This window comes from Microtus pennsylvanicus, chromosome 11, assembly GCF_037038515.1.
Source record: "Microtus pennsylvanicus isolate mMicPen1 chromosome 11, mMicPen1.hap1, whole genome shotgun sequence".
Lineage (NCBI taxonomy): Eukaryota > Metazoa > Chordata > Mammalia > Rodentia > Cricetidae > Microtus > Microtus pennsylvanicus.
This window is the reverse complement of record NC_134589.1, coordinates 91,290,708-91,303,995: the sequence shown is the minus strand read 5'-3', so window position 1 is coordinate 91,303,995 and position 13,288 is coordinate 91,290,708. Positions and strand designations below refer to the sequence as shown.

The 13,288-nt window shown below is 46.7% G+C and overlaps 1 protein-coding gene across 8 annotated transcripts in view; it reads left to right on the top strand.

The window, feature by feature from the left end:
• Positions 1 to 13,288, top strand: part of Abca3 (ATP binding cassette subfamily A member 3) — a 57,946-nt gene that overhangs the window by 17,779 nt on the left and 26,879 nt on the right. For all 8 annotated transcript variants that reach the window (XM_075941654.1, XM_075941659.1, XM_075941655.1 and 5 more), the window contains 6 exons: positions 2,650 to 2,909; positions 5,194 to 5,310; positions 5,567 to 5,687; positions 6,540 to 6,713; positions 10,457 to 10,638; positions 12,727 to 12,870. In XM_075941654.1, coding sequence (XP_075797769.1) covers positions 2,650 to 2,909; positions 5,194 to 5,310; positions 5,567 to 5,687; positions 6,540 to 6,713; positions 10,457 to 10,638; positions 12,727 to 12,870 — 998 coding nt within the window. The remainder of the gene's footprint in view (positions 1 to 2,649; positions 2,910 to 5,193; positions 5,311 to 5,566; positions 5,688 to 6,539; positions 6,714 to 10,456; positions 10,639 to 12,726; positions 12,871 to 13,288) is intronic.

Sequence of the window (13,288 nt, the reverse complement as noted above, 5' to 3'; positions counted from 1 at the left end):
GTGATGCACAGACAGGCGTGCAGGCAAAACATCCAAATACATAAAGTAATCTTTAAGAAAAAATTTTTTAAAAAAGTAAAAATTTAAATCTTAGAGGAAAGGCTGACAGATATCAATGAGTGCAAACTCAAAAAATTGCCCCCAGAAGAAAAAGCCCAATCACTAATAGAAGACTCGGAAAAATATCTGCAGCAGTTGACAAAGGGAAAATGTCAGCCAGATGTGGTTGTTCAAACCCTTGAAAGACTTCCCCGAGTTGTTTAGGAGTTTGTAAAAGCCGCAGAAGTAGGTAGGAAGGTTACAACATTGGTGCCAGGCAGGCCAGTTCTAATCTCACTTTTGTCCCAGATGTCCATGCCTCAGACTCACTAACGGCATCCTGATGAGTATATGTCCCCAGGGGTGATGAGATGGCTAAAGTTAAGAGCGCTGACTGTTCTTCCAGAAGATCCATTTTTGATTCCCAGTACCCACATGGCAGCTAACAACCTTATGTAACTCCTGTTTCAGTTGACCAGGCATGTACGTGGTACATAAACATATATCTCCCAAATACCCCATTCTCATTTTTAAAAAATTAAATGAAAGGCTGTGCCCAGAATACTCTGAAAGAACAAGATAACCCACAACATTCCTCCAGTGGGAAAGTGGTAGATTAGATTACAGAGTGATGGCTTCATGCCTTAGACCAGTGGCTCTCAACCTTCCTCATGCTGCATCCCTTTAATACAGTTCCTCATGCGGTGACCCCAACCATAAAATTACTTCATTGCTACTCATAACTGTAATTTTGCTACTGTTAATGAATCACAGTGTAAATATCTGATATTCGAGATATCTGACGTGTGACCCCAACAGAGTAGCTGCGGACCATGAAGAACCATTGCTTAGACCGTCAAGTCCCCACAAAGTTGTAATGATAAAAAATGGCTGCATCACTTGATAGTCTCCTGAGGAAACAATGCACCATCAAGTAGCAGGCAGTTATATGTGGGGAAAACCATACTGTCGTGGTGACTAAGTTTGACTTCGAAGACAAAGTTTATGGTGTCCCATGCTCACCTGAACCCCTCGCCAGCTCTGTGGCTTCCTGGGCCTGTCTGTCTCTCCAATGAGGACTGCATTCGCTGCTGTGAAGTGTCCTTGTAATGATGAGAATTATTGCTGCACCAGCACTGGCCTTGACACTTATCAGTGACATTACAGTCACAAAACCAGAGACAGAAGAATGGCAGCACTTGGTAACCTGTGCCATGGGCGTGGTTAGTGTAAGCTTTGCAGCTCGGATGGAAAGGGATCCTGGCAGTCGGGAGCCAAGGAATCCTAGTGCTACAGCTCAGGGAGAGAAGTATTCTGGTAGTCGGGGGCCAGGGAATACTGAGTGTTACAGCTCAGGCGGGAGAATATTCTGGCAGTTGGGAGCCAGGAAATAGTACAGGTCACAGTAAGCATAGCAGCTGACAGCCCTGCTCTAGGGAGGGTTTCCCCATTGGAGTTGTTACAAAGCTCTGGAGCATAACAGCTCTGCTCTGCTAGGGGAAGGGCTTCCCCAGTGAAAGTCTGCGACTACACAGCCCTGCTCCTCTCACTCCCTCTCAGCTCAGACAAAAGGTCTTCACCCACCCTCATTCAAGAGATTTACCGGGAGGGAAGAATTCAGGAGAGTGTCTGCCTCTGCCAGGGTGGAAAAGGGGCAGCCACAAACTGAACAACCACAGGGCTTATGTAGGACTTCTTAGGGGTGGAGTTTTTCCAGGGAGATTTTCAGAGTGGGACTTGGTCAGATTTCAGTCCCTTGAGCTCAGATCTGGTTGGTTTTCAGGGGCAGATTTGGCTCTGGTTTCAGAGACAAACTGGGTTTCTTTCACTGGCCCTTTCTAGCCTTTCTGGCTCTTGTTTTGGGACCAGGGCATATTTCTTTCACTGGCTCTGGTTCTAGGGCCAAAGTGTGTATCTTTGACCCTGGTTTCAGAATCAGGTGTATTTCTTTGGTTCTGGCTTCAGGGCTAAAGTGTGTTTCTTTCACTGGCTCTGGTTTTAGGGCCAAGAGGGGTTTCTTTGGCTGGCCCTTTCCCCATACAGTTCACATGTACATGGTAGGCTGTTATGAGGGTTCTGGGGATCCAAACCCAGATTCTCTTTTTTGTGGGCAGGGGGAGGTTTCAGGACAGAGTTTCTCTGTAGCTTTGAAGCTTGTCCTGGAACTAGCTCTTATAGACCAGGCTGACCTCAAACTGACAGAGATCCACTTGCCTCTGCCTCCCAAGTACTGGGATTAAAACGTGTGCCACCACGGCCCGGCTCAGGTTCTCACGCTTATGTAACAAGTGCTCTCACCTACTAAACTGTCTCCCTAGTCCCATATTAAGCTATTTTTAAACTATAATCATGTTTGTGATTATGTGTGGGTTGTATTAGTTATGAAGTAGGAGTATCACCTCTACTGGATATGTGGCAAACATTCTCTTTTCCCTGGGAATCTCTGAATGGTGTCGGATGCTATTAGTGGTCCGCAGAGTGGGGTATCAGTTACCCTTTGCCTCCTTGGCCCTACCTCTGTGGACCCAGAAAAGTCCTCTGTCTGTTCAAAGCGCATCCCTCTCTAGTGAGCAGCGCCATGACGCAGCGTTCCTCTGTTTTTGGACTCAGGGTACATCCGTGAGGGCTTCCTGGCAGTGCAACATGCTGTAGACAAAGCCATCATGCATTACCATGCCAACGCCTCTGCGCACCAGCTGTTCCAGAAGCTCAGCGTGATCACCAAGAGGTTCCCGTTCCCACCGTACATCTCTGACCCATTCCTCATCGCCATCCAGTACCAGCTTCCTCTGCTGCTCATGCTAAGCTTCACCTACACCTCCCTCAGCATCATCCGGGCAGTGGTGCAGGAGAAAGAGAAAAAGCTGAAGGTAACCCTCTGTGTGCGACAGGCCGGTTTGAGAATGACACAGCCTCAGTGGTGGGTCCAGAGACTCCTCAGAAGAGTTGGCCTGTCTCAAGGCTCTGCTATCAGCCAGAGCTCCCTCTTGGATGCAGTGTAGACACCCTATGGTCCAAGCTCTTTGAAATGCTGAGATTCTGAGAGAGAGCGGGCCTGCCCTCTGCCTGTAATCTCCAGGCAGCACTAAAGGAGGTTTTGTTCGCTTTGGGTTTTAGTTTGTTGTTTAGTTTGGCTTGGTTGTTGTTTTGTTTTGTTTTGTTTTTGTTTTTGAGATAGAGTTTCTCTGGCTGTCCTGGAACTCACTCAGTAGACCAGAAAGGTTGGCCTTGAACTCACAGATATCTCCCCCTTCCCCCCTCTGCCTCCTGAGTGCTGGGATTAAAAGTGTGTATCACACCTCTTTTTCTTTTAATTGTTACATTATCTTTATAATTTTTTGTTTCTGAGCTGAACAGAGAATTCTCAACAGAAGAAGTTCAAATGGCCAAAAGACACTTAAGGTCATGTTCAACTTCCTTAGCGATCAGGGAAATGCAAATCAAGACAACTTTAAGATACACCTGTCAGAATGGCTAAAATCAAAAACACCAATGATAGCCTTTGCTGGAGAGGTTGTGGAGAAAGGGGTACACTCATCCATTGCTGGTGGGAATGCAAACTTGTGCAACCACTTTGGAAAGCAGTGTGGCGGTTTCTCAGGAAATTCGGGATCAACTTACCCCTGGACCCAGCAATACCACTCTTGGGAATATACCCAAGAGAGGCCTTATCATACAACAAAAGTATATGCTCTACTATGTTTGTAATAGCCAGAACCTGGAAACAACCTAGATGTCCTTCAATGTTTCTTTATTTCAAAAAAGTTCCTTTCAGCCGGGTGATGGTGGTGCACGCCTTTAATCCCAGCACTCGGGAGGCAGAGGCAGGCGGATCTCTGTGAGTTCGAGACCAGCCTGGTCTACAGAGCTAGTTCCAGGACAGGCTCCAAAGCCACAGGGAAACTCTGTCTCAAAAAACCAAAAAAAAAAATTCCTTTCATATATTTTGATAATATTTTCCCCCTTATCTGACCTCTCCAAGGCCCTCCTGGTGTTTTTGTTCTGTTCTGTTTGGTTTTGCTTCTGTTGTCAGTGTTGAAATGGAACTCAGGGTCTCAAGAATGTAAGCACTCTACCACTGAGCCACACTGCCAGCCAAGTGCTGAATTTTCGCTTTACTCTGCCTCTGCAGCTTTAGATTTCCAGAACCCGTAGGCAGCATTGGTCAGTGGAGGAGCTGCTCCCGACGGCTTGATAAGCAGGCTAGAATGAAAGACCTGGTCAGAGCTGCTGCAGGTCACCTTATCCTATTCTTCCACAGAGACAGGATGCTCCTTTCCCTAAAAGGTTCTCCTTCAATGTGGGAAGGCAAATGAGCAGATGCCTAGGTCTTTTAATGTGTATGCTTGGCCACAAACTGGTCAAGGCTCACAGTCCAGGAGGCTGCTGTCAGTGTGGTCAGTAGCCTACAGAGTCTGCCAACCTTAGGAGGGGACCAGACTGGGTGACTCTGGATCTTAATGCCAGCTGACACTCCTGGCTTCTCAGAATCAGTTCAAGTAATATGAAGACATGGGAACATCCCTTGGGAGTGTGGGGTGCCCCGCGGCATACAGGACATCCCTGCAGACTTGGGAGCATCCCTTGGGAGTGTGGGGTGCTCCACGGCATACAAGGCATCCCTGAGGGACGCAGAGAATTCACCAGCTTAACATCTGTCGGGTACCTGTGTCACGCCTGAATGAGGCACAAGCAGAGAAGGGGGTTTCCTGGCATGACAGAACTTAGTGGGCCCAATAGTCTTAGCTCTCATGACGCAGAACAGACCAGGCCAAATTGCTTGGTGGGCTAGGGAGTGGGACCGACCATCGTGACTTAGGAAAGGGCAATTAATGCTGATTTGACTGTCGGGTAGCCTCCCAGATAGGTGGTGTGTAACGCTGATGAAATGCAGAAAAGGGCTAGATTCTCACCACAAGGATAAGAACTGTTGGACAAGCACTAGCATGACAGACCACAGCCTCCTCTTTCCCCTCAGGTATGCTGGGTGATTCCTGCCTATGCGTACAGCACAGGTGTGCTGGGCTGCCCCCTGCCCTATAGATGGCACTGTGTTTTTATAAGCAGACTGGCACACATAGGACTGTGGGGAAAAGCTGCTAGCGCGCAGACAGGATAATAGCCTGACTCTGTGATGCCGTCTCCCGTCCACAGGAGTACATGCGCATGATGGGGCTCAGCAGCTGGCTGCACTGGAGTGCGTGGTTCCTCATGTTCTTCCTGTTCTTCCTCATCATGGTCTCTTTCATGACCCTGCTGTTCTGTGTCAAAGTAAGTGTAGCTTCTGTGAGGACTTTGTCAGGAAGAAGGGGGGGTGCAGAGATCCCAGCACTCTAGGCCGTAGAACATTCATGGCCACTGACCCCAGGGCAAGTCTTTCCCCTCCTGGGGAAAAGAAGCAGGGCTTCCCACTGGGTGAAACAAGGATCCCTTCCCATCCAGCAGTGTCCCTGAGACCTGGAAATTTAGGCCCCTCCTGGTTCATTTCTGCCTTCCCTGCCTCACCCTGCCACTCTGGCTTCTACAGGTGAAGAAGGACATAGCAGTCCTTTCGAACAGCGACCCCTCCCTGGTGCTGGTCTTCCTGCTGTGTTTTGCAATCTCCTCCATCTCCTTCAGCTTCATGGTCAGTACCTTCTTCAGTAAAGGTGAGTCCTGTTGTTCCCCTTAGTCCAGAGGACTGGAGTCATGCAGGTCTAGGGAAACAAGGGGGTTTATGCATGGTCACAGGGTCAAAGGGATGTATTTTGATGATCCCGAGGCTGAGTTTGAGAGGAAGGCAGAAAGGAATACAATAAAGGCCATAGCAGAGCCTCCTAGAATCCCCCAGGAAGGAGCCAGGCGATAGGTAGAGGGCAGAGAGCATGCACTGTGAGCCAGAGAGGAGCGGCAGGATGTTACAGGGAAAGGGGAGTCGGCAGAAGGCAAGTGTGACTTTGTGGACTGCTGAGATACTAGCAATGAAAGCTTCGCCTGCCTGTATACTCTAGTCGTTTCTGCTCTCTGAATTTTATGTTCAACTTCTTGTCATCTTGTGCTTATGTTTTCTTCCTTGCTGACTTCTGTTGAACAGAGAAAGTTCACAATAGTTTTTGGCTGTCTGATAGCTTGTAATATACAAGCTACATTTCTCCTAGTAATTATTCGTAGTTTTAAGTTTAAATGCTTTTAAATTTTTCCGAAAAATGAGTATGTCTCAGGTCAGTCCATACCTCACTGTGAATTCTCAAGCTCCCATTTAAGTAATTTTATTGTTTTTAAAAAACATATGCAAAATAGTAGCTTGGTTGCTATTTTACATTCAAGCTGTTGCCAGCGTGTTTTATGTGTACACATTTTTGTGTGTGCTGCTGCAGGTGGGCAAAGATCTGCATGAGGGGGCTAATAATGCAGAAGATGCTGTAGTCCCTGTGCTGGGTTTTGGGTGGGGTAGGGTCTGACTTGGGTGGGGTAGAAGTCTCCTAGCAAGTTCATGGCACCCATACTCCTTCTCCCCACAGCCAACATAGCAGCTGCCGTGGGTGGCTTCCTGTACTACTTCACCTTCATCCCCTACTTTTTCGTGGCTCCTCGGTACAACTGGATGACCCTGAGCCAAAAGCTCTTATCCTGTCTCCTATCTAATGTTGCCATGGCAATGGGAGCCCAGCTCATAGGAAAATTTGAAGCCAAAGGTAAGTCTTATCCTCAAAAGTCGTCAAGTCATGCCTTGCTGATTCTTGCAGCTTCGTAAGAAGCGTCTTGCCCAAAGGGTTTCTAACAGTTAGACTCACATCAGGTGGAAAGCAAACTGATTGGAGCACCTGAGCTAGGGTGTTTAGCTTGGCCCTAGACTAACGGGGAAGTAGCTCAGATAAGGCCACTAGGAGCCAAACACAACACGAGAGGTGTCGGTCACCCCATCTGCTCTGTCCAGTGACTAGATTTTACCAATTAGCTTGATTCTCTTCCTCCTTCTGTATTTGAAAGTTTTCTAAGTGTAATTTTTTTTTTCGATACAGAGTTTCACTGAAGTTTTAGAGCCTGTCCTGGAGCTAGCTCTTGTAGACCAGGCTAGCCTCAAACTCACAGAGATCCGCCTGTCTCTGCCTCCCAAGTGCTGAGATAAAAGGCATGCGCTACCACTGCCCGGCCTTCTAAGTGTATTTTTATTTTCAACTCTGTGTGTGTGTGTGTGTGTGTGTGTGTAGGGGTTGTGCACGTGTGAGTGAAGATCCTACAGATTTAGAAGAAGGTATCGGGTCCCCTGGAACTGGAGTTACAAGGGTTGTGAATCACCTGATGTGGGTGCAGGAATCCAACTCCAGTCCTCTGCGAGAGCAGCAAATACTCTTAATCCGTCTCACCATTCCCTTTAGAAACTTTTTTACTACATTTTTTATTGTGAGTATGTGTGCACACAGGGCATCCATGTGCCCCAGGGCATGTGTGGTGGTCAACAGACAGCTGTTGGGAGTCCTTCTCTCCCTTCACTGCATGAGGCCCTTCTGGTCAGATGTGTTTGTGTTGCTGTCACAGAGCCCCTGAGGCTGGTAGTGTGTGAAACAGTAGCTTGGCTCTCACCGCTCTGGAGGCTGGGAGTTCTGGAGAGATGGGACACCTGTTTCCAAGACGGCATCATGGATGTAGTTTCTCATAGAGCAGGAGACCGAAAGGGAAAACCATTCCTTAAGACCTGTTTCATGACAGCTTTGGTCCTTTTGCTGTTTGTTTTGTTTTGTGTTTGGGGAGGTTGTTTTTGTTTGTTCATTTTTGGTTTTTCAAGACAGGGCTTTTCTTTAATCCCAGCACTCAGGAGGCAGAGGCAGGGGGACTCACAGAGGTGAGTTTGAGGTTAGCCTGATCTACAGATTGAGTTCCAGGACAGCCAATGCTGTTTCACAGAGAAATCCTGTCTCAAAAAACAAAAACCAAAAACAACAAAGACAGAGTGTCTCTGTGTAGTCCTGGCTGTCCTGGAATTCTCTTTATAGACCAGGCTGGCCTCAAACTCACAGAGATTCGCATGCCTCTGCCTCCCAAGTGTTGGGGTTAAAGATGTGCGCCACCACCGCCCAGCAGCTTTGGTTCGTTTATGAGGGCTGTCTCTCACACTGTTAACTGGAAACAGATGAATATAAGGCCATGTATTCAAACCATACCACTGAGCAAGGTAATCCTAGCACTAAGGAAGTCACAGCAGAATTGTTGTGAGTTTGAGGTCGCCCAAGAAACATAATGAGTTCCATACATGGGCTAGAGTGAAACTCTGTCTTATAAAACAAAACAACTACCTTTTATGAGGGCCTGGGTTGTTGCCTAGCACTGAATAAAACCAGACATGGCGGTGCTTCTGTAATCCCAGCACCAAGGTCAAAACAGAACGCCTGTGTATTTCTATCATTAGTAGCCTATGGATAGAGTGTAGACATTGTAAAATAGCAGAAACTTCCAAGGCCTCTAGTACTTTTTAAAAGGCCTTTTACAGAACCGGGCAGTGGTAGTGCACACCTTTAATCCCAGCACTCGGGAGGCAGAGGCAGGTGGATCTCTGTGAGTTCGAGGCCAACCTCGAATTCTACAAGAGTTAGTTCCAGGGTAGCCTTCAAAGCTACAGAGGAACCCTGTCTTGAAAAACAAAAACAAAAAAAGAAAGCCTTTTACAGGGTAGAAGAAATGGCTCATTATTTAAGAGCACCTACTGAACTTTCAGAGGATTGGGGTTCACTCCCAACACACACATCAGGCAGCTCACAATTGTCTAACTCCAGGTACAGATGATCTGACACCTCTGACCTCCTGTGGCACCTGAATTCACACACATACCCACATGCAGCCACAAACATCTTCCTATACATAATTGAAAAATAATAAAAGTAAATATTTTTAAAAATAAAAGACCATTTCCAAAGAGGAATCTCAATGTATGGCACCTTTTTTTTTCAAAGTTGTGTAGTGACTTTTCTTTTTTAATTAATTAATGTAATTATTTTACATCCTGACTACAGTTTCCCCTCCCTCCTCTCCTTCCAGTACTTCCTCACCACCTCCCCTCTGCTGCCCCCCCATCCACTTCTCCTCCTCAAATTCTGTTCAGAAAAGGTCGGACCTCTCATAATATCAACAAAACAGTAAGACTAAAATCCTCCCCTTATATTAAGGCTGGGCAAGGCAATTCAGTATGAGGAAAAAGGTCCCAAAAGCCAGTAAAAGTATTGGAGACAGCCCCTGTTCCCACTGTTAAGAGTCCCACAAAAACCAAGCTAAGCAACTGTCACATATATGCATGTGACTTTCCTTAAAACAGACAACTCTGTAGCTGTTTGAGGGTACATATTCACCAAGGCTGTGGAGCAAACATTTCATCCAGGGTCCTCTGGCCAACGGAAGACTGTCAGATGCTTATGTCCAGGCTTTCAAGGCTATGACACTGATGTGCCTTGTAGCTCCTCACCGATGATGAGCTTCGTAGAGCTTCATAATAGTCCTGAGTTCTTTCGGTTTTATTGGTTCACACTGACCTAACACCAGATCTCATGTGTGCATGCATTTGTGTACCTATGTATATACATATGCATATATGTATGTGTATGTAAACATTTAACCAATGAAATGCAAAGTTTATGACCTTTTAAAAATTTTAAAGATAAGCCAGGTGGTGGTGGCGCACGCCTTTAATCCCAGCACTTGGGAGGCAGAGGCAGGCAGATCTCTGTGAGTTCGAAACCAGCCTGGTCTACAAGAGCTAGTTCCAGGACAGGCTCCAAAACCACAGAGAAACCCTGTCTCGAAAAACCAAAAAAAAAAAATTTTAAAGATAGCCACACAATGGTGGCACATGCCTTTAATCCCAGCATTTGGGAAGCAGACTTAGGCAAATCTCTGAGTTCAAGGCCAGCCTGGTCTACAGAGTGAGTTCCAGGACAGCCAGGGATACACAGAGAAACCCTGTCTTGAATATCTAAAAAAGTAAAAAATATAAAAATAATAAATTTAAAAAACTAAAGATGTCACTGGAGAGAGTTGCCTGCATTTGCTTCTGTGCACTCCATACATGCATTACCTGCAGAGGCCAGGAGAGGGAGTTGGATACCCTGGAACTGGAATTACAGAGGGTTGTTAGTCACCAAAATGGTGCTAGGCATCACAACCAGGTCCTCTGGAAGAAGTACCATTGCTCTTCACTTCTGAGCCATCTCCTTAGCTCAAGTTCATGAGCTTTTGATAGTATTCCAATTTGCTAATTTTTTAAACTTACTGCTGTCTTCAAGACTTGAAGAAAAGTTGTCTAGGGGTGGGATGTGGCTCAGCTGGTTGTGTCTACCTAGGGTTCAGTCCCTAACTCAGCACAAGCTGAGTGTGGTGGTACACACTTGTAATACCAGCACGTGGGAGGTGCAGCTAGGACGGTTATGGACTACTCCTGGTGCATCCTCAGGCACTGGCATCCAGTGGCGTGACCTCCTGAACCCTGTCAACGTGGATGACGATTTCTGCTTTGGACAAGTGCTGGGGATGCTGCTGTTGGACTCGGTGCTCTACGGCCTGGTGACCTGGTACGTGGAGGCTGTCTTCCCAGGCCAGTTTGGCGTGCCCCAGCCCTGGTACTTCTTCCTTATGGTGAGTGCTGATGCCCTGTTCTTCAAGCAGGTCACTTCTTTGGGGAACAGAGGTGTCCCCAGCACTCACATGGAACCCCTTCCAGTTCCAGTGCATGACACCTGTGTAGGGCTGGCTTAGGGAACTCTGACCCATGCATCTCTGTCCCGAGGGCCCTTAAGATTTGTTCATAGGATAAAGACAGACTTTATTCCCCAGTGTCTGAGATGCAGGCTCACGGAGACTGAAGCACACAGCCACTGGTGTCCCCAAACACACTTCCTTGTTCATGAAAAATCTTTTAATTTTTAGAAATAATGTCAAGGTTTAAGCCCAGGACCTCGCCTATAAACACTGAGGTCTGTCCCCAGCATAACAACAAACAGCTTACTGTTCTGCCTACAAAATAATGAAGCTTTTTTTGTGGGGATGGGAACCACACTTTTGAAATAGATAGCACTTCCCACCACTAGAAAGGAGCACTGCTGATGCCTGGTTGTGCCTTTGTAATGCTTTTCTCATTGACAAACACCTAATAAAAGCATCTTAAGGAAAGATGGGTTTATTCTGGCTACAGTTTGGGGCGGGGAGGATACATTCTATTGGGGGACTGGAGAGATGGCTCCACGATTAAGACCACTGTCTGCTCTTCCAAAGGTCCTGAGTTCAGCATTGCCAGGGCATAAATTTCATTCATTTTCAGGGAAGACATGGCAGCAGGAACACAATGTCACATAGCGTCTCTATTCAGGAAGTAGACATCCTGAATGCTGGTGCTCCGTTCATTTTCTCCTTTTCCTTCAGTCATGAATGAACAATGAAACCTATGTGTAATGTGAGTCTTCCCACCTCGCTCACAGACACGCCCAGAAGGTTGTCTCCAATGTGATTCTAGATGCTGTTGGGTACTAGACAGTACTAGTCTTCATGGCCTTTGCACACTTGTCCTGTGCACTTCCTGCCTGGCCCCTGCAGACAATTTGCTTGATAAAAGTGGACCATATTATAAACCAGACATGAAATGTGCCTTTTATTATTATAGCAGTGTTTGTTATTTTGAATGCATATGCCTAAGTATCTATTTTTAGTTCTTAGACTTTTATTTAGCCGTATTTATAAGTGTATTTTTAGTTTGGAAGCATATTTCTACTTAAATATATAGCGTTTTTAATGAGTGAACTTCATTTGTAGTAGTATCCCCAGGCCAGGGTTCACCATCATCCACTAGAAACTTCCAATTGATAGTTAGGTCCAGTTCTTTTTTATTTTTATTTTTTGATTCAGCAAGTATTTGTCAAGTGTCAGCTATTGTATTCCATCAAATGCAAGGTGACACCTGTTGTTAGAGAAGACAGACATTATTACTCTTTTTTAGTGTTTTTCAAGACAGAACTTCTCTGTAACTTTGGAGTCTGTCTAGAACTCGCTCTGTAGCTCCAGGCTGGCCTGGAACTCACTGAAATCCACCTGCCTCTGCCTCCTGAGTGCTGGTATTAAAGGTGTGCACCACCACCACCCGGCCATAGCTATGGAGGGAAAATGCCATTGAATTATGGGCTTTTGTTATGTGAAATCCATTCTGACTTCACAGTCACTTTCCATACAAGATGTGTCTGGTACCGGTACGGTGTGCCCATCAGAACTAAGGACAGAACTAACAGATCCTCAGCAGACATCACATCCTCTCATCCCCCACAGACCCCCCCCATCCACAGGAAGCTTGTCACTGCTGAAGAGAGAGGGCAGAGATACAACCCCATTCCTCTTAGGCTCTGATAGTGCTCTGGACAGGGCTGCTCAGTGATGTCTCTTCATAACGATGACAAATTCCCTTTTCTTTGTTAAATCTGAATTTCACAACAGTCCACTCTTGTGCCCATTTACCAGATTAGGAGGCAAGAACTAGAGCTTTCCCAGGTATAGTCAAATCAGAAAACATGCAGGGACTCAGTATAAAGATGGTGTTGTCTCCTCAGCCATACACCCTGTGAAGGTGCAGTGACATCACGTTTTTGCATGTCTTTAGTGTGTCGATGGTAGTTACTTTGTTGCTCACGAATAAAATGAACTGACACTAATGACTCTGATACCCACGTGCCTGCATCCCAGCCCTCCTACTGGTGCGGGAACCCAAGGACGGTCGTAGGGAAAGAAGAAGAAGACAGTGACCCTGAAAAGGCTCTCAGAACTGAGTACTTTGAAGCCGAGCCAGAGGACCTGGTAGCTGGGATCAAAATCAAGCATCTATCTAAGGTGAGGCCTTGAAGGCAGACCAGTCAGCTAGAGATGCTCTCTCTAGGCCTGGCTCCCTCCAGCTATCCTAAACACCTGAAGGAGGAGGATGGGATCCCCGCAGCTGCTCTTGACCCACTCTCCAGGGTACAGACCATCCCTTCACATCTTGCCCCAGGTTGGCTAGTGTTGTGGTGTTGTGGCATTGTGACCATCTAGTCCTGGGTGTTCCTTGCACTAGCTACTCAGTACAGGCTACACTGGATGCACAGTAACAAGAAGGAAGTCATGTAGGGACTAACAGAGGCATGTAGCCTCGCCCCACAATTCTGTTCTGGGTGTTGATTCATGGTGCCTGCTTCAGTGTCCTGAGATACTAGACCTAAAGGGAAAGGAAGACCCTGAGAACCACAGGAAGTCAGGCAGCTCTCTGCCTTAC